The 25,450-nt window shown below is 35.3% G+C and overlaps 3 protein-coding genes across 3 annotated transcripts; 2 read left to right on the top strand and 1 right to left on the bottom strand.

The window, feature by feature from the left end:
* The first annotated feature begins 2,120 nt into the window (after window positions 1-2,120).
* On the top strand, window positions 2,121-13,122 carry LOC107962353 (beta-galactosidase). The gene is made up of 17 exons (XM_016898699.2): window positions 2,121-2,364; window positions 3,645-3,884; window positions 4,528-4,674; window positions 5,494-5,572; window positions 6,916-7,099; window positions 7,399-7,464; window positions 7,758-7,997; window positions 8,447-8,653; window positions 8,765-9,068; window positions 9,469-9,628; window positions 9,757-9,865; window positions 10,189-10,324; window positions 10,439-10,494; window positions 10,569-10,868; window positions 11,097-11,219; window positions 11,426-12,115; window positions 12,649-13,122. Exons 1-17 carry the CDS (start codon window positions 2,232-2,234, stop codon window positions 12,817-12,819), a joined length of 3,345 nt encoding a protein of 1,114 aa, XP_016754188.2. The 5' UTR covers window positions 2,121-2,231; the 3' UTR covers window positions 12,820-13,122.
* A 4,192-nt stretch (window positions 13,123-17,314) lies between these two features.
* LOC121218440 (uncharacterized) lies at window positions 17,315-18,568 on the bottom strand. Its single transcript, XM_041095629.1, has 3 exons — window positions 18,386-18,568; window positions 17,751-18,322; window positions 17,315-17,606 (listed from the first exon to the last, which is right to left on the bottom strand). Exons 1-3 carry the CDS (start codon window positions 18,566-18,568, stop codon window positions 17,315-17,317), a joined length of 1,047 nt encoding a protein of 348 aa, XP_040951563.1.
* A 1,596-nt stretch (window positions 18,569-20,164) lies between these two features.
* LOC107963206 (putative disease resistance protein RGA1) lies at window positions 20,165-21,502 on the top strand. Its single transcript, XM_016899776.1, has 3 exons — window positions 20,165-20,623; window positions 20,723-20,802; window positions 20,902-21,502. Exons 1-3 carry the CDS (start codon window positions 20,165-20,167, stop codon window positions 21,500-21,502), a joined length of 1,140 nt encoding a protein of 379 aa, XP_016755265.1.
* Window positions 21,503-25,450: the final 3,948 nt, after the last annotated feature.

Raw genomic sequence — 25,450 nt, 5'->3', positions numbered from 1 at the left:
CACATTAGCAGTTACATGTATTCTGGTTAAAGTGGTTTTTACTTATGTTGCTTCATAGTCTCTTCTTTTTTACCAAAGGAGGCAAATGCCTTAAACACTAGTGAAATCAAATTACAGTCCCGAGCATAGGTAAAATGGGGCCTAACAAACATATGCAGGTCTCATCTTAGTTGAGTTGAACCCATCCTTCATTTGGAGCCTGCCATTCAATTTGCTGCACTTATCTACCAGGGTTTTTTTGGGTATAACTCACACCATAAGAGCAAGTCATTGCTATCACGTGTAAACACCAGAAGCAGACAATCCTTGCTGTTCAAAACCACGACGTGAGTTTTGTAGGATAAATATATCATTGCCAACATGTGTGCGCTAGCAATCTCTGCGATTTAAACTCCTGATGTGAGTTGTAGGGTGAGTATCAAGTAGGCAATCTCTGTGATTTAAACCCATTGTAGGGTGAACGCTTGTAAAATCAAAGTTCCTGTTCAAAGGACCAAATCCGCCAGGTTTGCTCCTCTTAAAATATCTCGCAGCTCAGCAATGCAATGGTCACCATTATTGAAAATAACTCCATTCCTTTGTTTCCTGAGGTTCTAACAAATTATGCCAGAGATTTCTTTGCTGAATATTACCAATTTCACAGATATGGCCATTCACAATGTTATCAACTTCCTATTTAGAGCGGTCAAGAGCAAAGAAATGATTAAATATAGTCGGATGGTTGGGGTTTCTTTTTGGATAAACTATACTCCTGTTCGTTCGATGACTTTCATAAATTTTCATGTCGAAAATTTAAAAAAATAAAAATAAATTGGACACTACTGTTAACAACAATTTTCATTTTAGTTACTTAACTTTAATAAGTTTTCATTTTAGTCACCTAACTTTAATAAGTTTTTATTTTGGTTGTACCTCATTATTTTAATATTATTGTATACTCGTTTTAATCACCAAACTTTAATAAGTTTTGATTTTGATCATTCGTTTCATTTTTAAAAAAATTAATTATATTTTTTAGAATTAATTTTATTTTTTAGTAAAAGGGAAAAACTTGAGGTTTTATAGGGAATTAACTTAGATTTTTACAGGAAAAAAAATCTTTTTAATTTTCTTTATTTTCTCCCTTTTCAGGAATAATTTTACTTTTTTTTTCTAGTAAAAGGAAAAAAGCATGAGATTTTATAGGAATTATAAAGAAAACCAATTTATCTTTGTAATTTCCTTTAATTTCTCTTTTTTAAAGCTTATGTTTTTTTATATAAAGAATTGAGTTACAAATGTAAAAACCTAATTTATTTTAGAGAAAATAAAATAAAATATAAAAAAGATGAAATGAGTGATCGAAATAAAAATTTATTGAAGTTGGGTGACTAAAATGAGCGTATAATAACATTAAATTAACAACGGGTGATCAAAATAAAAACTTATTAAAGTTGGGTTAGTAAAATGAAAATGATTGTCAATGGTAGTGCCCAATTTACAAATTTTTTATTTCCAATTCACAAAATGAAACTTATGAAAGTTGGGTGATCAAATGTAATTTACCCTTTCTTTTTCAGGTTTCAAGGTAGACTTAATAAAAACTAATAGTTAATATCATTAATTAATTATGAAATTTCATCTGAATAATTTTTAATGAAATTAAACATTAAAAAAGTTCATTTATAATTTTTTCTCAAATACATGTACTATATTCAATAAAAAAAAATCCAGATACCATATTAGAAAAGTGTGTCAAATTTGAATACTAAAAGACAGAGGACGGTTGTTGAGGTATATGCTCCCAACTTTTTTTTTAAAATTTTAATTATACCCTGAATTTTAAAAAAAATTAATTAAGCCTTATAATTTTAAAAAATTCTCATCAATTTTTTCCAAAAAAATTCAATTAAACTCGTCAAATTTTTTTAGAATATTCATTAAAACCCTTAAAATTTTTAAAATTTCAATTAAACTCCTAAAACTTAATGGGAAAGATGTGCTAAAGCCATATTTTTTTTCCCTCTAAACAGCTGAGAAAAAAATAAGTTAAGAAGGATAATATTGGTCGGTCCGTACAACCTTTTTGTTCTGCAAGCAGCAAGTTAAAAAACGTGTCATAAGTGGCAATCTAATAGGACAACATTGTCATATTATACCAAAACTAATCAGATAATATCTCTAAAAAAAAGCTATAAAATTTCAGTATTTCACTTCACAGTCTGGTGTATGCTGAAAAGTGAAAAAGAAAAATGGCTTCTTTGATAGTAAGTCAACTTGGTTTTCCATCAGAAAATGGTTACAAAGTGTGGGAAGATCAATCTTTTATTAAATGGAGAAAAAGGGACTCTCATGTTACTTTGCATTGCCATGAATCTGTTGAAGGTTGTTTCTTTTTCTTTGATCAAATTATTGATTTATTTTATTTTAACTTTTGGGTTTGACTCGATTTAGTATTTCATTAACATCTGCTTTTTAAAAATATATATTTTGATTTTTTTTCCCTGAAGTTTTGACTTTTCACTCAGATTTATTGCTCTGGGTACTTTGCATGTACTAATACTGTGTTCGTGATTGTTTCCATTAAAATCTGCTACTTGGGTATGATTTGTATGATCTTTATCTTTTTTCTTTTACGATTAGATGTTGATGATTTTATACTGGCTTCATTTTAGCTTATAGTAATTAGCACTTAATCATTATTAATATTTTTTTATTGTGTTTTTTTTTCTTTCTAATTTTGGTTTTTAATTCTGATTTTATGCTTTGGGTTCCATTGATTTTGAATTACAATTGAATGATTGGTGGGAGTGAGTTACTATAATTCAGTGGGAAATTGATTTGAATATTCTTGATTGATTTCAGATTTTCTTTTCATTCAGACTGTGTTTTTCTTATTAGTATCTTTAGGTATGCAATTCAAGCTGTTGAGTGTGGAATTTAGTTTTAGATTGATCAAAGTTGATACTGTTAATCTTTGTAAGGATCTATTTTTCCCTCTTCAGATTTTTTCTTTTTTCTTTTGTTGATTATTGGATGTTAGCAAGTGGTCGGGATGGCAAAACTCGATCCGTGGTTGTATGAATCCACTTAGAATGGACTTTATTTTTATTTTAAGTGGATGCACGCAGTTTTGGTAAATGCTTGTTCATGTATATTTGTATTATATACATGCAAGATATATACTAAAATCACATGTATATGAATTTATATGTACTTTATATATAGTATATTATACATGTGAAAGAATTATATATGCTGCAATTATGTTCATCAATGAATTATAATATATATTTACAATAGTAAATGGTACAAAATTAAGGTGGAGTGGCATGAAGCCGGATGTTTTCATCATCCATATAAGAGTGGGGAAGAGGTAAATAAGGCAATCCTCACCCTTGCTGTTCCTTTGTGATCCCTTAGTGATTGCCAAAGGACTATAGCTTCTTGTGAACTTGTTTCCTTTTCTTGCAGAAGTGTTGGCCCAATCCATTGTAAATGGTTGAAGTTACTAAGTATAATTTAATCTGCTGTTCTTCAAATTCAAATTACTTAATGAAAATATTGTTGTTTACATGGACATATGACCTGATATTCTTTTAGTAAGTTAATTCAGCACTTTCAACTTCTGAATTATGTTTTCTCATACAATGTTGTATCAATAGGATCTCTTAAATACTGGTATGAACGCAATAAAGTGGACCTTTCAGTATCCAAATCGGCAGTTTGGAATGATGATGCTGTTCAGAGTGCACTTGAGAGTGCGGCTTTTTGGGTCAAAGGCTTGCCTTTCGTCAAGTCTTTGTCTGGTTATTGGAAATTTTTATTGGCTTCCAATCCTACTGCTGTTCCGAAAAATTTCTATGAAAGTGCATTTCAGGATTCCGATTGGGAAACTTTGCCGGGTAAGATTGTTAATACATATGTTATATATTTGCAAACTTTTCTTGCTTCACTCTCACTTTTGAACTTTAGTTATGTGTTTCAAATCTGACTTTTGCTTTAATTAGCAAGATTATTTATTATTTTGAAATAATTTGAGAAACATGCCAAAATCTATCTCTTTATAGCATTCATCAATATACACGATGTAAACCCGAGTTTACCCTATTTCTGGTGTCTAGTTATGCAAAATTTTAGGTTTCTCGTTCATAATTATTGACATAATCATATAAGCATTTGCATTACATTTCATTTGAACCTATAACTTTTGGCTGTCATAAGGTGTAACTTATGGAACTTGGCCGTTGAAATCAAAGTGCTAACAATGTATGTATGACATACGCATTCAGGGATGCACTAATAGGCAAAATAAGCAGTTCAATATTCATTTGTTTGATAAGCATTTCTTACTGATAATTGCATATTTATCACTTATTTTATTTTGTGATCCTTCTTGTTATTATTCTCAAGATTCATAATTTTACTTCATCTTTAGTGTTATTTCTTGATTCTAGTTTGTCTTTTAATTTTTAAATATAATCAGTTCCACATCATTCCCGTAAACAATGTTTTCTAACAAAGGTCTATCTTTTGCAATTGAAACAGTTCCTTCCAATTGGCAAATGCATGGATATGATCGGCCTATTTATACTAACGTTGTGTATCCGTTTCCGCTTGATCCTCCTCATGTTCCTACTGATAACCCTACAGGCTGTTACAGGACATACTTTCACATTCCTAAAGAATGGAAGGGTATGATCTAGTCAAATGTGTTCCTAATTTCGATGGTCTATATTCTGCTAATATGATTTGATTGTTACTTTCTTCTTTGATTTTGTTTTTACTTCTAGATTCACATGCAGTAATTAAACTGTTGTAGTTTTCTTTTTTCACTTCCACATCCTTTTATTTCTTATTTTCTTATTTTACTTTTTCCCTCATATAAATGTATGCTTTCTATATATTTATGTTTCTCGGACTTAGGTTGGGGATATGTGTCCAACACGGGACTGATGGATCTTGTCACAGGACAATTCACAAGCAAACCATCTGTCTTAGCAGGGCTTTTTCCCTGATTTCCACTTCTTCCTTGGGAATGACCTATGATGAACAAGTGGAACTCGTCTAAGGGAATTCCAAACCTTAGACTTGTTAAGAGAGTCTTAAACCTCTTAAAATTGAATTAATATGACTTACTTTTATTGCTACCAATCAGCCTCTTAAATAGAGGTTACATAGGTTTAGTTATTTGAATAAAAGACCTATAAGCTAAGAACTCTAAATAAAGAAAGATTCCTAATACCATAAAGAGACTTTTAAATAAAGAAGATGTCCTAATAAAATTAAGCTAATATCTCTGTAAATATAATAATTAACTGCTTCAATGCTAGGATACTAATTGACATCTAATAGTTACATCCGCATGCCTATATCTGAAAATGTGCCAGAGGCAAGTACTTCTAGAAAAATGAAGACTTGGAGCAACATAGGTTCTCATGTTTGCTATATGCTTTGCCAATTCAAATTCTACTATAACAAACTTAAAATAACATATTTTTTAACATTTGGCAGGTCGCCGGATTTTGTTGCACTTCGAAGCTGTTGATTCTGCCTTCTGTGCTTGGGTAAACGGAGTCCCTATTGGATACAGGTATGTAATGCATAGCTGCAATATATATATATATAAATTGTATGGAAAAGTTTTCACATTTATAGAAATGTTGTCAACCGACTTTGAGTACCCTTTGGGTGTGTTTAGCATTGCTTTTCAAAAGAGCTTTTCAAAACTAGCTTTCAAGTCATAAGCAATGTTAAACAAACAGCTTTTCAAGCCAAACCAGTTTTTCTAACTGACTTTCCCAAAAGCTGAAAGCTTCTAGCTTTTGGCTTTTTAAAAGTCAAATTGGGTGCCAAATTATAAATTTGCTCCTCATTTATATTAACTATAAGTTATAAATATGATTTATATATTCAAATTAAATTTTACAAACAATTTATACTAATTTAGTATTTAAAATTGATATGTTAATTGAATATCATTTAAATTAACTTATTTTATAGTTTACAATATCATACCTAAAATGGATATTTTAACTTTTCACAGTAGTTTTTGATAGCAATGCTACACTCATGAAATCTTAAACCACATTTCTCAAAATTATTTTTCATAGTACTTTTCAAAAACAAAGTTCAACTAACCCTTAATCTTTTGACTCTAAAGGTGATGGAGTATTGAGAATTGGGGGCATACTTGTTATAAATGATTAAGATATTTCCAGTTAAAGTAAAAATGTTGGGAGTAGGTACTCTTCTTAGAAGATAAAATTTAGTTATACCATGCACAATCTATGAGTTGGATGCTATTTCTTGGGACTTGGTCATGTGTAATATAATATTTAATTTATTAATAACTTTCCCTAATATACATATTTGTGAAACTTTAATCTCCATCATTTTCTACATCTCACAAGTTATATGAGTATTGTTGGCAGAAAAATAGTTTCTCTTTAATTGAAGCCTTCTAAATGATCAAGGATGAAAAACAAAAATGCATTATTAATGTTCGTAGAAATCAATTGTGGAAAGAAGAAAAAAGAAACATAGACAGATACACAAACAAGCTTGTTGGAGAACCTTGTTTTATTCATACAGGAATGTCATGTGAAGCAGCTTCCAAATATATATTTATCTATGTTACTTGGACTCGGGTGTGAGTGTATGTTTATTATTATTATTATTATTATTATTATTATTATTTTAAATTTTGAGGGTCTTTGGAAGGTCTTATCCCCATATTCCATGTCTGAATATGTGTCAGACATAGGTACTTCATGAAAATGAATAATCATAGCAACTTAGAATTTTATAATAACCTTTTGAAAGTTTATCTTCCACAGTGAGCAGCTTCTTACAGTGATAACCTTTAGTAGAGTGTTTGAATTGGTATTGTGAGTTGGACCTATTATTAAATTCTTTTCCATTGTGTTAGGTCAGTCAGGATAGTAGATTGCCTGCTGAGTTTGAAATAACAGATTATTGCTATTCATGTGACTCGGACAAGAAGAACGTTCTATCCGTTCAAGTATTTAGGTGGAGTGATGGATCTTACCTTGAAGATCAAGATCATTGGTGGTTATCCGGTATTCACCGTGATGTGCTTCTCCTTTCTAAACCACAGGTTATACTCTCTCATTTCTTACATTTTTTACCTTTTTAGCTGTTATGGCTAGTTATTGGACAGCAAATTTCATGGAGAAGCACTGGAAGATATATGTTTATATGTATATCTATGTATGTGAGTGTGTGTGTGCGTGTGCGTGCGTGCACACATCTCTGTGTGTCTGTGTCCTGTTCTTGTATGTTTATATTCAAATTCCTCTGTTTTCCCCCCTCTTTTCTGATATCCCATAACTTTGGCGCATTTGATGTCCTTTCATATATACTTGCATCATTAAAATGGACCTAACTTTTATGCAGGTCTTCATTGCGGATTACTTTTTCAAATCAAACCTTGCTGACAACTTTTCTTATGCAGATATACAGGTAAGAGTTGCTTACTTCAAGAGTTTACCCGGCAATTTTCAGAATTTTAATTGCAAAAATTATACATGTTTTGTTTCAATTGCAGTTGAACTAAGATAAAACCTGAGGCCTAATAGCCATATTTATAGATTCTGTTTGAATGTGCATAAACTACTATAGTTGTTGATGTACCTAATCAATACCCTTGTTGATTTTGTTAGCTTACAACGTCTTATTTATTTACTTTGTTTCTATTATAAACAATTGTTATATACTAAAGTTGTGATACATATTGCATCATACACATTACTCAGCTTGAAGTGAAAATAGATTGCTCGAGAGAAACACCTAAAGATATAGTGCTTACGGACTTTATCATAGAAGCTGCATTATATGATGCTGGGAGCTGGTACAACTGTGATGGAAATGTTGATCTGCTGTCATCGAATGTGGCTAACATAGAGCTCAACCGCTTTCCCACTCAAACTCTAGGATTTCATGGTTATATGCTTGAGGGGAAACTAGAAAACCCCAAGTTATGGTCAGCAGAACATGTGAGATTCTCAGTCAATTCAATTTCATTTTCAGTTTAAACTATATATGTTTGATTAAGCTTAAAAGAACTAGTATGCCCCTTCCCCTATTTTTATCTGTCTTGCTATTTTGGGTTCCTAGGATTGTACTTCTATTGTTCTCCTTTCTCATGCCTTATAGGTCTTCAATATTATTATTTTCTCTCTTTTTATGAGATAACACTGGTTATAAGTTATAATATGTGTCCTATGTTACTTGGACTTTGGTGTATCAGATGTGGGTATGCTCAATTTTTTCCATGATTTCAATGTATTTGGAAGGTCTTTTGAGGGTTATATACCCATACCTATAGTATTGATACGGATGTCAGGCACATGTATTTCAAGAAAAATAAAGAATTGGAGCACCATAGTCTTTATTCTGATTTCATCTGAATTGTTTATTGCTTGCTTGTTTCCATTTTGTGCAGCCGAATTTGTACACACTGGTTATCATACTTAAGGATGCATCTGGCAAAATAGTCGACTGTGAATCATGCCTAGTTGGTATAAGACAAGTATCGAAAGCCCCTAAGCAGCTACTTGTTAACGGGCATCCTGTCGTAATAAGAGGTGTGAACAGGCATGAGCATCATCCGCGTTTGGGGAAGACAAACATAGAGGCTTGCATGGTTAAGGTAATGACACCTTAAGTTGTCAATTGTTATCTCTTATTGGCAAGTTGTTGCAGCTTATGTTGATAACTGAATTGGACCTATGGATTATATATTCATTCTTTTTTCTTACAGGACTTGGTCGTAATGAAGCAAAACAATATCAATGCTGTGAGAAACAGCCACTATCCTCAACATCCCCGTTGGTATGAGTTGTGTGACCTGTTTGGAATGTATATGATAGATGAAGCCAATATTGAAACACATGGTTTTGATCTTTCTGGACATCTGAAGCATCCTACTCAGGAACCTAGTTGGGCTGCTGCGATGATGGACCGTGTTATAGGCATGGTTGAAAGGGACAAAAATCATGCATGCATTTTTTCGTGGTCCTTGGGAAATGAGGCTGGATATGGACCTAATCATTCTGCTTCAGCTGGTAATGCGTTCTGATATATACTTGCCATTAAATTTGCTATTGCTGGAAGCAACTATTATGAGGTTTTTCTGCGTTGGATTCTTTTACTATCTTGATCCTCATAATCATGACTTGCCAAGTATCTCTGCTAGTGAAATGTTTACTAGAAACGATATTCTTTTAAAAAAAATGCTTCAGATGTTTGTAAACTACATTTTGTTATCATGTTCTAGGTAGGAAGTTCGTTGACTTTCAGAATTTATGCCACAAGAAGCACGATCAAGTTTCTCATTTGACCTTTCATACTACATTTTTTAGTTTTACTTATAATGTTAACCATATCTGACGAATATGCTTTCATCATTTCTCCTTTTATATTATTTCTTCTCTCATCATTTATTAATTTTGAGACTTGACTTAGGATGGATTCGTGGAAGAGATCCTTCACGAGTAGTACATTATGAAGGTGGTGGATCTAGAACCCTATCCACTGATATTGTATGCCCAATGTACATGCGTGTATGGGACATAGTGAAGATTGCAAAAGATCCAAATGAATCTCGTCCTTTGATATTGTGCGAGTATGTAACCATTCATCTCTATTAACATGTTTCTTTTTCATCTTTATTCATTTCCTTTTATGGCAGAATTTATTTTCACAGCCCTGGCATTCTATTAATCCGAGGGTCTTCTATTGCAATAATGTCAGGTATTCACATGCCATGGGAAACAGCTGTGGAAACATACATGAATATTGGGAAGCAATTGATAACATTTTTGGCCTTCAAGGTGGCTTTATATGGGATTGGGTTGACCAGGTTGAGAATCCTTATTTATTTTTAAGGCCCTTTAATGATATTGAGAATTCTTTGTTGTACCATGATTAAATTATTAGCCTTATAGTGTCTATTTCATTTAATTTCTTCTGTAAAATGTAAAGTGAATCAGCTTACGTTGAAAACATGTGGCCATATTCTAAGAAGTCTTTGCTCTACCCTAATGTCTCCTCTTGTACTGAAGTGTTCCTTGTAATATGCATCGAATTTCATCTCCTTTTTGACTCTTTACCTTTTGTTTCTTTTGGCCCTTGTTTTACTGGTGAAGTTTAGAAAGGACTAAATGTATTGCATTTTTCTTTCAGGCCCTATTGAAGGACAATGGAAATGGTAGCAAATACTGGGCTTATGGTGGTGACTTTGGGGATTCTCCCAATGATTTAAACTTCTGCTTGAATGGCATTACATGGCCAGATCGAACTCCTCATCCCACCTTACACGGTACCCTATATCAATTTCATATTTCTAATGTACTAAACACTTTTCTGTTTACGGTGATATCCATATTTCTGTTGTGTTTGCATTGCCACTTATAAGCTTGATTGCTGTTTTCAGAGGTTAAGTATGTCTATCAACCGATCAAGGTTTATCTAAGGGAAAGCACAGTTAAGGTACTGTCATATTTTTGTCTTTCCTGTTTCTGTGTGGTCTGTTTTTAACATCTAGTTGAAATTTAACTTGGCAGATAAAGAACACTAATTTTTATGAGACAACAGAAGGATTGGTGTTTGAATGGGCTGTTCTTGGGGATGGCTGTGAACTTGGATGTGGAATTCTCTCCCTTCCTGTGATTGAACCTCAGAGCAGCTATGATATCGAATGGAAGTCTGGCCCATGGTATCCTCTAGGGGCTTCCTCAGATGCCGAAGAAATATTTTTAACAATCACTACTAAACTTTTGCACTCCAAGAGGTGGGTAGAAGCCGGTCATGTGGTTTCATCGACACAAGTCCAGTTGCCTTCCAAAAGAGATATTGTACCTCATGTAAGTTCTCTTCTATTCCTTTTTCTTGTTTTGTTTAAGGCTATTTTACTCAGACTGGGCGTGAGTGTTATATACAGAGATGTGTCCAACACAAGTATTGTTAAAGTTTCTATATGAATTTGGAGGTTCTTAGGATGGTCATACTACCAATCGGACACAAATGTTGGGCATGCTTAATGTTTATTATTATTCTGAATCAGCTTAGTGTTCTACTTTTGAGCTCTTCAGATCATCAAAACAAAAGACGATGTCCTTTCCACTGAAATTCTTGGGGATAATATCATTATTAGCCAGTCGAAGCTATGGGAGATTACATTTAATACAAAAACCGGAAGTCTCAATAGTTGGAAGGTAATCTAAGCCTATGGCTTTTCTTAAATTTTCCGTTTTTATGTTAGCTTTTTCTTAAAATTGCAGAAAGAAGGCAATAAAGCAAGCCCAGCCTTGTATCTTGTAAACTAAAATATTTTTCAAAAGTAAATTTTCATTTTTGAACTAAAGCTTATAAAGACAATATTTTAATTTCTAATTTCAGAGAATTTGGTGGTAAATTGCAGGTTGAAGGTGTCCCTATAATGAAAAATGGCCTGTTCCCATGCTTTTGGCGAGCACCAACAGACAATGACAAAGGGGGAGGTCTGAGCAGTTATCAGACTAAGTGGAAAGCTGCCTGCATTGATGAGATAGTTTTTCTTACTGAAAGCTGTTCTATACAAAATAAGACGGACAATGTTGTGAAAATAGCGGTTGTTTACCTTGGTTTCATTAAGGGTGAGGATGGCACTTTAGATGAGTCGAAAAAAGCAAGTGCTTTATTCAAAGTTGACATGCTTTACACAATCCATGCGTCTGGTGACATCGTAATTGAATCCAATGTAAAGCCAAGTTCTGGTCTTCCTCCTTTACCACGTGTTGGAGTTGAATTCCACTTGGAAAAGTCGGTGGACCAAGTGAAATGGTATGGAAGAGGGCCATTTGAGTGTTACCCAGATCGAAAAGCAGCAGCACATGTTGGGGTTTATGAGCAATCGATAGAAGGGATGCATGTTCCTTATATAGTTCCAGGGGAGTCCGGAGGTAGAGCGGATGTCAGATGGGTGACATTTCAAAACAAGGATGGCTGTGGAATTTATGCTTCAACATACGGAAAATCTCCACCTATGCAATTAAATGCAAGTTATTTTAGCACCGCTGAGCTTGATCGGGCAGTGCGCAATGAAGAACTTATCAAAGGGGATACCATTGAGGTAAATTTTCGAGTTAACAATGCTTTCCTTTTCTCTTATGTGCTATGCACATGCACATTTGCTCCTCTTCACCTTTATGAATCTGAAGCTAATCCCTGCACCTGTTCATCCCCTTTAACGGGTTTGCTTATACTGAATATGAAAGTGTATGATTGGCCTGTTGTCGGGATCCACTCTCATAAAAAAGTGTTAAAGAACCATGACCATAATGAAAATCCAGATGAAGTGCCAAAAGAATGGCCGGTTCTATTTTCTCTAAAACGGGAAACTGTCAAGAAGGGATCCATCAAGATGATGGTCACTCGAAACCTTAGCTTTATCCGTGCCAGAATGTGACTTTATCAAAATCAGTTTACTTCTGAGAATCTAACCCTTTTCCCACTACGTACAAGCATACATACGAACATATGCATGCACATGCCAAATTGGTACCCAATGAATGAATGTCTGAAGTCTCAGATCTTGATTCTGGTTTCATCTTCACTTTAATGTGAGCTTTATTATGTTATTGTTTTGTTGTTGTTGTTTTACAGGTCCATCTTGACCACAAGCACATGGGTATCGGTGGAGATGATAGCTGGACACCCTGCGTACACGAGAACTATCTGGTTCCAGCCGTGCCGTACTCGTTCTCAATCCGGTTATGTCCCGTAACTTCAGCTACTTCTGGCCAAAATCTCTACAGGTCCCAACTTCAAAACTGAGTTCATTCTCATTGTGTTTTATTTGCAAGATATGAGGGATGCCCTTAGTTTGACACTGTAATAAGGCGTTCCCATTGAACTTTCTTTTCATGGGGATTCAAATGTGGCTTTATGTTAATAAATAAGTAAAAGAAAATCTTATTTCCATACCCAAAATGTCTTGTAATTTTGGATACAATATGAAAATGCTGTACAAATATGGCAATGGCTCTGATGGTTTTAAGCCTAGTTGGCTCCATCTGATGAGTTAAATTCTTCATTTCCAGCAGAGCTTCAATAGTGAATGCTATCTTGTTTGAATCAGAGAGAGACTTTTCTTGCAATCACTGTTTCTCCGGTATATTATGAATGTATGTTTAATGTTACTGTTCACATTAGTTAAAGAGGTTGATAATAGGACTTAGGCATCATGAACCATTTGGTATGGGATTAAGGATGACGGTTCTTTGGATATTTGCAACTTTTTTAAATAATTAAATTTAAATTCACTTAATTAATTATTTAACTATGTATTTGATTAAAAGAGAAGTAAAAAAATGTTATTTTAATTGAAGGAGTTAATAACACGTTTCAGCCAATAATTAAAATTTGAAAATTTGAAAAATATAGGAAGTAAAATTAATTAAATTAAAGAATAATAATTAATTTTATAACTTATACATAATATGAAACTAGAAATGGAATTTAATCAAATCGATATAATTGCTATTATTTTAGCACTAATATCAAATTAGAGTATAATAACATAATTTAATAATAATATTATTTTTTTTAAAACTATGAACATTATTTACCACTAAGTTGAATCACCAAATGCGGCTACCTTCCACAAATATATATAATTGGAAAAGTAAATGTAAATATAAATGAGCATTTTATTTTAAGAATATGAACACTATTTGCCACTAATTTCAATGACCAAATGCCATTACTTTCCACAAATATATTATAGGAAAAGTAAATGTAAATATAAATGAGCATTTTATGTTGAGAATATGCCAAAAGGAAGCAATATAGTTGCAAATGCCAATGGCATTATTTTCTACTTCGTTTCCTTTCCCAGATTATTGCTTGAGTTAGTCAGTAAAGCTTACTTTGCTTATTATTCACAGTCTTCTGCTATCTTTCTTTTTCCACATTAAAGATATGTTAATGCATATGGCTTACATTACAAGGTCTATAGTCAATCCCGTGTGGACCCTCACCAGAAACAATACTTTTCTTTGCTTACTTCTCATACAAAGACTGGCTCATCGAACATCATGTGCCATTGTTTCTCATCTTTGATTATCCTGAATACATCCACAGTTGTTTGTTCAGTTTCCAGTTGTTGATATCCATCCCTGTTTCTTTGGTTGCTAAATTCTGCTTCAGTTTCCCATGTTGTTTTGCTGCTTGTGAAATTCAAGGAGAGAGTGGAGATGGCGGACGCACTTGTTTCAGCTCTTTTTAAATACCATATTCGACAACTTGAACTCCTTGTCTCGGGAGGGGATTCGACTTGCTGGGAGCCTCAAAACTGAAGTTCAGACTCTAGAGAGTACTCTTACTACCATCCAAGCTGTGCTCCATGATGCTGAGCAGAAGCAGTGGAAGAGTAAATGTTGGTGTTAGAACAGAAACAGACAAGCTCAGCTTGTGTCTTGTGCAACAAGCCTCGATGCTTGCTGAGCAAACAATCAGATTCGAGCAAGAAGAAAAGAAGAAAAGCTAAGGAAAAATGGAGATAGTTTGATGAAAAAAATCTGATTTGATTCATAAGTGAATAATGGCATAATGCCAATACATGAAACCAAGCACTAAGCTTGTCAAAAACAGCAAGTAATCACCTAAACATTACCTACCTCCACTAATTACATAGAAACTTGAAACTTAAACTTGTAAGCTTGTACAAACTTGTGTTTACAACTCACACTCTAGCTAATTACATCAATCATAGGCCTAACTTAGTTAGAAATGAACTAAGATACATTTCATTAACTAGAAATAACAAAATGAACAAAATAAGCTTGTTTCAGCAGCTCTTGCATCAGTTCCAGCATAGCTTGATCTCCATGGCATGCTTGCTGTCGAGTGTTTGCTGCATGCTGGCCAACTTCAACACTCCTCCTTGGTTAGCATGGTGCAAACACCTAATTTCCTTCTTAAACACTCGAATCTTGCAGCATTAAGAGCCTTAGTCAGAATGTCAGCAAGTTAATCATTTGAGTTACAATGAATAAGTTTTACTTCTGATGCTTGCTCCATCTCTCGAACAACATGGAGTTTAATGCTGAAATGCTTTGTTCTACCATAGAACATTGGATTTTTTGCGATTGCAACAGCAGATTGGTTGTCATAGAAGATCCCTATTGCTTCTCTTTGATGCACATTCAAATCAGCCAAGATTTTTCTTAGCCAAATGGCTTGGTTGACAGCACTTACTGCTGCCACATACTTTGCTTCAGCAGTGGATTGAACCACCAGGCTTTGCTTCTTCGAGCTCCAGCAGAACATGGCTGAACCAAGATTGAAAGCATACCCTGAGGTGCTTTTCATATCATCTATCGAGCCTGCCCAATCTCTATCAGTATAACCAACCAGCCTCAAATTTCCTTCTTTGCTGTACCTCAAACCATAGCTCAAAATGCCTTTGACATACCTGAGCACTTTTTTTGCAGCTTGAAAATGTTTCTCATTGCAACAATGCAAGAATCTTGAGAGCAAACTTACAGCATACATTATGTCTGGCCTAGTGGCAGTTAGGTATAACAAGCAACCAACTAGACTTTTATAGGTTGTTTCACAAACCTTTTCAAAATCACTTTGGCTCGATAGTTTCTCTCCAACAACAATAGGAGTTCTTGTTGCCTTGCTGTTTTGCATGGAGAACTTGGTTAAAATCTTCGAGGAAAAGCTTCTCTGACTTAGAAATATCCCATTCTGCATTTGTGACACCTCCATTCCAAGAAAATAGGACATCTCCCCTAGATCAGACATTTCAAACATCTCCTGCATCTTGGTCTTGAAATCGACCAACATTGCTTGATCTCCTCCTGTCACCAGCAAGTCATCAACATACAAAGACATAATGAGCTGTGTTTGTGTCCCTTCCTTCTTAACATACAGTGTTGGAGCCTGTTTTAAGCCATATAAGGCTTTTTTCAGTTTGTATACCATGTGCTCTTTTCCAGCTATCTCAAACCCTTGTGGTTGTTCAACATAGATGTCTTCATCAAGGAATCCATTGAGAAAAGCTGACTTCACATCGAGTTGATGGATTTTCCACTCAAGCTGTGCTGCTAAGGCAATCAGCAGTCTGATGGTATCGAGCCTGGCCACTGGTGCAAAGGTCTCCAGGTAGTCCAGACCATATTTCTGACTGAATCCCTTGACAACTAACCTTGCTTTCAGTTTGTTTAAGCTTCCATCAGCATTTTTCTTGGCTTTGTACACCCATTTCACTCCAATAACCTTCCTTTTGACTGGTCTTTCAACCAATTCCCAAGTTTGGTTCTTCTCAATCATGCTGATCTCCTCAGCCATTGTTTGCTTCCACCATTGCTGAGCTTCAGCTTCTTCAAAGTTGTTTGGTTCAGCTATAGCTACATGAGCCCTTTCATAAATCTCAGCCAATGGTCTAGTTCGCCTGACTAGTTCATTATTAATGTCCATTTCAGGACCATTCTGATCTGGCTCAGCTTGATTTGTTGCAAGATCTTCAGAAACTTCTTCTGGTTCATTTCTTTCCCAGTTCCAACATGATTTTTCATTGAACACCACATTCCTGCTGACTGACACCTTGTTTGTTGAAGGATCCAAGATCCTATAGCCCTTCTTGACAGTGCTGTAGCCCACCAAAACACTAGGTCGAGCCCTTTCAGACAACTTGTCCCTTTTAACAGCAGGTACATGTGCATAGCAAATGCATCCAAAGACCTTCAGGTGTGCCAGTGATGGCTTGAATCCAAACCATGCCTCAAATGGAGTCTTCTGAGCTAAAGCCTTGGTTGGAAGCCTGTTTTGAATGTAGGCTGCAGTGTTAACTGCCTCTGCCCACAGAGCTTTAGGCAGATTCTTCTGAATCATCAAGCACCTAGCCATGTCCATCAGGCTCCTATTTTTTCTTTCACTCACACCATTTTGTTAAGGTGTATAAGTGTTGGTAAGCTGATGTTTGATGTCTGCCTTATCACAGAAGGCTTGGAACTGAGCTGAGGTGTACTCAGTCCCATTATCAGACCTTATGGTCTTCAGCTTGCAGCCTGTTTCAATCTCAGCAACAGTCTTGAATTTCCAAAACACAGAGGCCACCTCTGATTTCTGTTTTAAGAAGTAAAGCCAACAATATCTCAAGAAATCATCAATAAATAGTATGAAATACATGTTTCCACTTAATGACTCAGTCTTCATGGGGCTACACACATCAGTGTGCACCAGTTGCAGTCTTTCAGAGGCTCTCCAGGCTTGATTCGAGGGAAATGGAAGTCTGGTCTGCTTGCCTAGCTGACATACTTCACATACTTCCTGGTTTTGAGCTTATGAAATTTTCAGCCAAACCACTCTTGCACATGTGCTCCGTCGATTTGAAGTTGGCATGACCAAGTCTTTGATGCCAAAGCTTGGATTCATCTGTTGTAGCTATGTAGGCAGTGTCTGACTCCTTTGTCCAGTCAACCACAAAGTTTTTATCAGCCATAGAAACTGCCATAAGCTTGGATCCACTTGGATCACTGATTTGGCACTGGTTGTGTTTGAACACAATAGAATAACCTTTCTCCAGCAATTGAGCTATGCTAAGCAGATTCCTGTCAATTTCAGGCACCAAAAGCACATTTAAAATCACTTTGGCACCTGTAAGAGTGCATATCAGCACATCACCCTTGCCTTCAGCTTTTATAAAGTGGCCATTACCTATCTTGACTTTGGTTCTGTAGCTTTTGTCTAAGGACTTGAAGATAGCAGCATCAGGTGTCATGTGGTTGGTGCATCCATTGTATAGGAGCCAACCAGATGAGATTCTTTGTTGAACAGCTGAGCATGACACAACAAAGACTTGCTCCTCTTGGTCACTGTCTTCCTTGGTTACTCTAGCCTCAGCCTTCATTTGTTGAGAATGGCTCTGCCTTGGCTTACCCTTGCTTTTACAGACTCTCTCAACATGACCCTTCTTTTTGCATTGTTGACACAAAGCATCTGGTCTAAACCAGCATTTTTCTTCTGAATAACTAGCCGTTTTGCAAAGCCTGTAAGTCTGACCCTCTTTTCTTGCAGCATCATACATTGGCTTGTCTTTCCAAACCTTTTTGCCTTTGTAGGCAGTATTTGTTCTTGCTTGAAAGGCACCTTCTTGGTGCTCCTCCAGTCTGCTAGCTCTCCTCTGTTCTTGAGCATATAGAGCATTGATCAGCTCTGTCAAATAGATGCTGGACAGGTTCCTTGAGTCTTTGAGGGATGAGATTTTTGCCTCATACCTTTCATGAAAGGTTGAAATAACCTTCTCTACTATCCTAGCTTCATTGAACTGCTCACCAAGGAGCCTAATGCTATTAACCACAACCATAATCCTGTCAGAGTATTGCTTGACAGTTTCTTCTTCCTTCATCTTAAAATTCTCGAATTCTCTCCTCAAATTCAACAACTGTTGCTGCCTTGTCCTCTCTGTCCATTGAAACTCCTCTTTCAACTTGTCCCAGGCCTGCTTTGGTGATTCACAGGCCATAATCCTTGTGAAAATCACATCTGACACTGAGTTCTGGATGCAAGACATAGCCTTATGCCTCTTGGTCCTCTCATCAGCATACTATCTGATCTGAGCCACTGTTGGATTGGCTCTAAGTGGCTCTAGTTCAACATCTGAGTTGACCACCTCCCACAAATTGAAAGCCTGCAGGTAGGTCTTTATTTTGACCACCCATATGTGATAGGCTTCTCCATTGAAGACTTGTGGTGCAGCTGGTGAAAAGTTTGATGAAGTCATTCTTTAAACAACAGGCCCCTTAGGAAACAGACTCTAGATACCAATTGTTGGTGTTAGAACAGAAACAGACAAGCTCAGCTTGTGTCTTGTGCAACAAACCTCGATGCTTGCTGAGCAAACAATCAGATTCGAGCAAGAAGAAAAGAAAAAAAGCTAAGAAAAAACGGAGATAGTTTGATGAAAAAAAATCTGATTTCATTCATAAGTGAATAATGGCATAATGCCAATACATAAAACCAAGCACTAAGCTTGTCAAAAACAGTAAGTAATCACCTAAACATTACCTACCTCCACTAATTACATAAAAACTTGAAACTTAAACTTGTAAGCTTGTACAAAGCTGTGTTTACAACTCACACTATAGCTAATTACATCAATCATAGGCCTAACTTAGTTAGAAATGAACTAATATACATTTCATTAACTAGAAATAACAAAATGAACAAAATAAGCTTGTTTTAGCAGCTCTTGCATCAGTTTCAGCATAGCTTGATCTCCATGGCATGCTTGCTGTCGAGTGTTTACTGCATGCTGGCCAACTTCAACAGTAAAGCTATCCAGAATTGTCTTGGAAAGCTTAAATAAGCATCTTATGATCTGGAAGATGTGCTTGATGACTTCAACGTAGAAGCTCTAAGGCAAAGGGATGCAAGAAGCAAGGTGACCGCTTTCTTTTCTCCTCAGAACCCACTTCTGTTTTGCTTGAATATGGCACATAAACTTAAGGATGCAAGAGAGAAATTAGATGCCATTGCTGAGAAGAGAAGCAAGTTCCACTTAAGAGAGGGTGTGGCAGAAGCTGAAACTGGGCGGAATAGAGACAGGATAACCAACTCCATTGTGAATGAATCAGAAGTGATTGGTAGAGGAGATGAGAAGGCAGAGATAGTTAGCATGTTACGTAAAAATGTGAATCACCATGATGACCTCTCTGTTTATGCCATATGCGGCATAGGAGGTCTTGGAAAGACAACAATTGCTTAGTTGGTTTACGATGATGAAAATGTGACAAAAGTCTTTGATTTGAGAGCTTGGGTGTGTGTATCTGACGATTTTGATATAGCAAGCCAGACTAAAGCTATTGTGGAATCCATTGAACAAGGGAACGCATGCAATATCCAACAGCTAGATCCCTTGCAACGGTGCTTATTGGAGAAGCTTGCTGGAAAATAATTTTTGCTTGTATTGGATGATGTGTGGAACGAACATGAAAACAAGTGGGATGGATTGAAGAAAGCACTACTCTCTAGACAAAGAGGGAGTATAGTCATTGTCACTACTTGACTCAAGAAAGTTGCTCTTATGATGGCTCCTGTTCATGACTTGATGTGTTTGTCAGATGATGATTCTTGGTCCTTGTTCAAGTAAAGAGCCTTTGGGATGGGAATGGATGAAGGCAATGTGAACTTGGAAAGAATTGGGAGGCAGATAGTGCAGAGATGTGGAGGGGTACCCTTGGCAATTAAGGCCACAAGAAGCATATTGCGTTTCAAAAGCCAGGAAAGTGAATGGTTACGTGTCAAAGAAAGCGAGATATGGGATTTGGAAGATGAGGGAAGAAGAATCTTAGGTGTGTTGAGGTTAAGTTATAAGCATCTTCCACCATATATGAGACAATGTTTTTTGTTTTGCTCAATATTTCCCAAAGATTATGTCATGGAAAAGGACAAGCTGATAGGACTATGGATGGCAAATGGATTTATTCCTTCACGAGGACATATGGATTTGCATGATACGGGTTGTGAAATATTCTCTAAATTAACTTGGAGGTCCTTTCTCCAGGATGTCAAAGAGCATGTTCATGGAATTGTTACATGTAAAATGCATGATTTAGTTCATGACTTGGTAACATCTATGATGGACGAATGCTATGTATGTGATTGAGCCCAGTGAGAGGTTGAAAATACCAAAAACTGCTCATCACTTGTTTGTTCATAGTAGTAGTTTTTCGAGGAACACTCTAGACGAATCGGAATTGCAACCGTTGCGTTCTTTGATCCTTGGGAACAAGTTCACCTTTCATGGTATTGCTAACCTCTATAATCCTTCCCATTTCATCAGTAAACAAAGACATCTAAAGGTGTTAGATTTGGGTTATAATTTTTGCAATATTGCTTTAAAAGTTTGAACCATCTGAGGTATTTGTGCCTACATGATGGTAATATGAAAACTCTACCTGAATCGACAAGCTCCTTTCAGAACTGGCAGGCACTGAATCTTCGTTCTTGTGGCAATCTTCAAATGTTACCAAAAGGCATGAAGCACTTGGAAAGTCTTAGGTACCTGGACCTCAGAGAGTGCTATAAACTAAGTTCTATGCCTATTGGATTAAGACAATTGTTAAGCTTGCGCAAGCTCAACAAGTTTATTATCGGAAAGGACAATGACAGTGGTGGCATGGATGAGTTGAAAGAGTTGGACATAGAGGGGGAATTGAGCATCACAGGACTTGGCAACGTGAAGAGTGCAACAGAAGCTAAAAACTCCAATTTGATAAATAAGCAAAACTTAAGATCATTAAGCTTATCTTGGAGAAGCGACAACAATAAAATCTCTCAATATGGAAATGATGAAGAGATTCTTAATGCTCTCCAACCTCATTCAAGCTTAAAGAAGTTGTACATATATGGTTACCAAGGTGTTAGGTTTTCGTATTGGATGATGGATATGCTTCTACCAAACCTTGTTCAAATCTCACTAGAATATTGCAACAGATGCGATTAACTTCCACCTCTAGGGAAATTACGCTTCTTGAAGGTCCTTACTATTTTTGGAATGGGTGATCTCAAGTATATTAAGAGTAGCTTCAACGGAGATATGGAGAGTTCTTTTTCATCACTCGAGGTTCTCAAAATACTTTGGGCACCATGTTTGGAGGAATGGACGGTAGAGAATGGTAGACAGCATTTTCCTATCTTAACTTTATTAACTATCATAGGTTGTCCTATGTTGGTTAAATTGCTCATGCTTCAGTCTCTAAAGGAGCTAGATATCAGAGGAAGTAGTGTTACTTTACTCAAATCTTTGATGATGAATGCCACTGTTCTTATATCTCTCCATATTTGGGAGTTCTACGAGTTAAGGGATTTATCCGATTTGCTGGATAATCTATTGGCCCTTGAACACTTGAATCTTAAAAGTTGCTCACAACTTGAAAGCTTGCATGCAGGGCTACAAAACTTCAGCTCTTTAGAAACTTTGGAATTAAGTCATTGCAACAGCCTTGTATCCCTTCCAGTAAATGGATTGCAAGAATTATCTTCCTTGTCTACACTACGCATTGAAAAGTGTAAGAAATTAGCCTCTATGTCTAAGGGGGTGCAATATTTGACTTCACTCTAAAACTTGCATATCAGAAAATGTCCAAAGTTAACCTCATTACTGGAGTGCATCCAACATCTTTCTTCTCTTCGATTTCTTGATATTAAGGAGTGTGATGGATTAGTTTCTCTCCCAAATGAGATACAACACCTCACATTGCTTTCAAGATTGGAGATTTTGAATTGTCCTAATTTGATGTCATTGCCCCAAGGGGTACGAAACCTCTTGGCACTAGAAACCTTGTGGATCGAAGAATGCTCACATCTGGAAAGACGGTGTCAAGAAGAGAGAGGAGAAGATTGGCCCAACATTGCACACATTCCTAACATATATATCAAGTAACCTAGTGTTGTTCTATTTATATGATTGAAAAGTCAAAATTAACTATTTTTTTATCATGCGATGCACGAATTGATCATGTGTATTAATTAAAATATATTTAAATATTTTTATTTATTAAATTAAAGCCTAAAAAACATGAAACTTGAGGCTTCTTCTACTTTCTTCCATCTTATGATCTTCCCATCCTTAGAACTACAACCTTGTATGGTGGTCTAATTTGATGTCCACTTTCCAATTCTTCAGAAGGATGACATCAATCTTTTGCTAGTATATTAGATACACATTCAAAGTCTAACAACTTGATGAGTAACATAAATATATTGTTTGATTTAGATATATGACATGTTTTGAGCTATAAATTAAGTTTAATTTAAGAATGGCTTATATGTCCCCCTAGTGGTGTTTGCTTCTCTCCTGCTTTTATCAAGATTTGCTTTGTTGAATTAATGCTTTCTTAGTGTAAGACATATAGTGACTTAATAAAATTGATCAAAAATATTTTCAAAAATCACCATTTCATTTCTTTACTTGTCTTATCTTTTTATATAATTCATCAAAAATTCAAGATCTCTTCTATCCAAATACACTCACCTTGACGGTAGTGCCGACAAGACATGGCGGTGGTGATGACCTTAACTTGAGCCTTGAGAACACTAAAGAGAAGAACAGTAGGGCCTAAGAAAACTACCCAACTAGTTTCAACTTTCAACAACCGTGGTTTACCTTTTTTGATAATGTCCAAAACTCATATTCAGCATCTAACCATTTTATGGGCCTATAGAATACGGAGTATTATTTACTGGATTCGTTCTAATAGATACCTTGAAAAAAAATTAGCCTTTAGGTTTTTGTTTTTATTCATTTTCTTTACTTCTTTTGGTTGGGTTGGGCTAGGCTTGTATGGGTCGAGCCAAGGCCCAAATTTAAAAAAAAAATTCAATTTTGTGCTTGAGTTCAATTTGCCCAAATAAAAAATAATAAAATAAAAAATAAAAGACATTTAAAATTTATTTAATTTAAATTTGGGTTAACTTAAGGCACAATAAGTTTTGCCCAAGCCTAACTTGATTGGTAAACTACTTGGCCCATAGATAGGTTTAGATTTGATACGTTAGTTTAGTCTTAAATAAATTGGGCTGGTTTCAACCTAAAATTAATAGGAATTTAGTTTTTTTTTCTGGATTTTGGGTTAGAAAAATTTAGCCCAAAATATAAAATCCAATTCAACCGATTTTTTACAATCCATCCAGTTTTCGGGTTCATGGTCCAAATGCAGTTCTCATCAGTCAGCTAATCAATCGGTTATTTATCTCTTACTGACTGGTCTACTGTTGGAAATATTATTTTGTGAAAAGCGATTTTATAGCACAAGGGAACTTTTAAATTTTTTTTATAAAACTGAACCTTTCATTGTAATATTTACAGTGATAAATCTCACCAAACCTAATACATGTGGTTTCGAATTAGAAAGTCCTGCTGAATTTTTTATTTATCGTCTAGATCTTTTTAGCTTTCGATCGAATGATGTTGTTTTGATGATAATTATGAACCGTGTGTTATTGGAGAGATGGATGAGGTTGTGAACCTCGTAAAGAAGGCATGGGTAGTGATGCTGCATGATATTTGTTTCTTGTGGAACCATTATGTGGCAACTGACCAAGTGAAAGGTGATTTGTTGTTGGCTACTAATAATCTATTAATGGAAGTTGAAAAGGCAATGATGAATCCAGATCATTCAAAGATAATAAGCTCTTGGTTGCATATTATTGTGGCAGATGTTGAAGAGAGCTCGTTTGGCTGATATTGGATGTTCAAGCGGTGCTGCTGCAGGCTCATGAGGTTTATTTTGCTTTGTTTTTTGATCGTTACTTTCTAGGATTCATTTATTTTCTATGTTGGACAGCTATTATTTATTTGCTTTTGCCGATTCATTTGTTGCTTTGGTGCTTTTCAGTTACAGTTTTGAGCCTGTTTTAATAATATCAACTTATTTTGACAAAAAAAAAAAATAAGTTGTTGCAATTCTAGGCTGGGCTGAGAAAAGGCTACTTGCCTATCACAATTATCTTCACACTAAATATCATAGGAAAAGAAAAGGAAATTGACGTGGCTTGTGAGAGAGTTTACAAATGGTGATTTTTTTTAAAAATATTTTTTTAAAAAAATTGATAAATTTCGTAAATTGCAGAGTTAATTTATTGATTTTTTTTTTAGAATTTGAACTAAAATGACAATTTATAATTTATTGAATTTTTTATATTTAGGATCAAATTGATAGAATATATAAATATTAAAGGGCTAAATTTATTATTAGATCAATAAAAAAGCTCACATCACCTTTTCGTTAGACTTGTCTATGGGTTGGGCCATTCGACTCAGCTCGAAGACCCGTCCAAAAAATGGGAGGGTTTGGACAAAAATATAAGCCCGAAAATGGGCTTGGGTAAAAAATAAGGCTAGCTTAAAAACAGGTTGGGCATCGGGTAAGATTTTTTGGTCTCAACTTGGCTCAGATACATACCTAAAAGTTTCAATACCCTTAATAAAGTATCAATACTTTTACAAAAGTATCGATACCATGTCTAGTATCGATACCGTTTTAAGGTTTGATATTTTGGAAATTAAAGAAAAATTGTTTGAGTATCAATCTCTCCTCAAAGGGTGAATACCTCATAGCAAGTATCGATACATTCCCTATTGTATTGATGCTATAGGCTTTAACACGGGCTGGGTCGATTTGGGCTCGAGTTTAGCATATATAATATGAGTTGGGTTTGAGTAAAAATTTAAGCCTATTTTTCGGGTCAGGTCCGAGCTATCAATTGAGCCTAAAATTTTGTTAGAACTTGCCCTGGTCTACGGATAACTTTACTTTTCCTCACTCATCTAAGGACAACTAATTGGAGGGTGAGTAGAATATTTAATTTAAAAAAATTTAATTACTAAATCGAAAAAATTAATAGTTGAGTGACCAAAATAAAACTAAAAGCATAATTGGGTGATATTTTT

This window comes from Gossypium hirsutum, chromosome D06 (assembly GCF_007990345.1).
Source record: "Gossypium hirsutum isolate 1008001.06 chromosome D06, Gossypium_hirsutum_v2.1, whole genome shotgun sequence".
Classification (NCBI taxonomy): Eukaryota; Viridiplantae; Streptophyta; class Magnoliopsida; order Malvales; family Malvaceae; genus Gossypium; species Gossypium hirsutum.
The sequence above is the reverse complement of the archived record's forward strand: the minus strand, read 5'-3'. Positions and strand labels throughout refer to the sequence as shown.

What these genes read in the sequence shown, in the direction of transcription:
- LOC107962353 (XM_016898699.2), top strand. Translation starts at nt 2,232, where the DNA reads ATGGCTTCTTTGATAGTAAGTCAACTTGGTTTTCCATCAGAAAATGGT. An exon ending in CATTCCTAAAGAATGGAAGG is followed by an intron (nt 4,675 to 5,493) that starts GTATGATCTAGT and finishes AACATTTGGCAG; the next exon opens with GTCGCCGGATTTTGTTGCAC. An exon ending in GGAGTCCCTATTGGATACAG is followed by an intron (nt 5,573 to 6,915) that starts GTATGTAATGCA and finishes GTGTTAGGTCAG; the next exon opens with TCAGGATAGTAGATTGCCTG.
- LOC107963206 (XM_016899776.1), top strand. Translation starts at nt 20,165, where the DNA reads ATGGATGAAGGCAATGTGAACTTGGAAAGAATTGGGAGGCAGATAGTG. An exon ending in ATGATTTAGTTCATGACTTG is followed by an intron (nt 20,624 to 20,722) that starts GTAACATCTATG and finishes TCATAGTAGTAG; the next exon opens with TTTTTCGAGGAACACTCTAG. An exon ending in GAACAAGTTCACCTTTCATG is followed by an intron (nt 20,803 to 20,901) that starts GTATTGCTAACC and finishes TTGCTTTAAAAG; the next exon opens with TTTGAACCATCTGAGGTATT.
- LOC121218440 (XM_041095629.1), bottom strand. Translation starts at nt 18,568, where the DNA reads ATGTCTTGCATCCAGAACTCAGTGTCAGATGTGATTTTCACAAGGATT. An exon ending in AGATGAAGGAAGAAGAAACT is followed by an intron (nt 18,323 to 18,385) that starts GTCAAGCAATAC and finishes CTTGGTGAGCAG; the next exon opens with TTCAATGAAGCTAGGATAGT. An exon ending in CCTGATGCTGCTATCTTCAA is followed by an intron (nt 17,607 to 17,750) that starts GTCCTTAGACAA and finishes TGAAATTGACAG; the next exon opens with GAATCTGCTTAGCATAGCTC.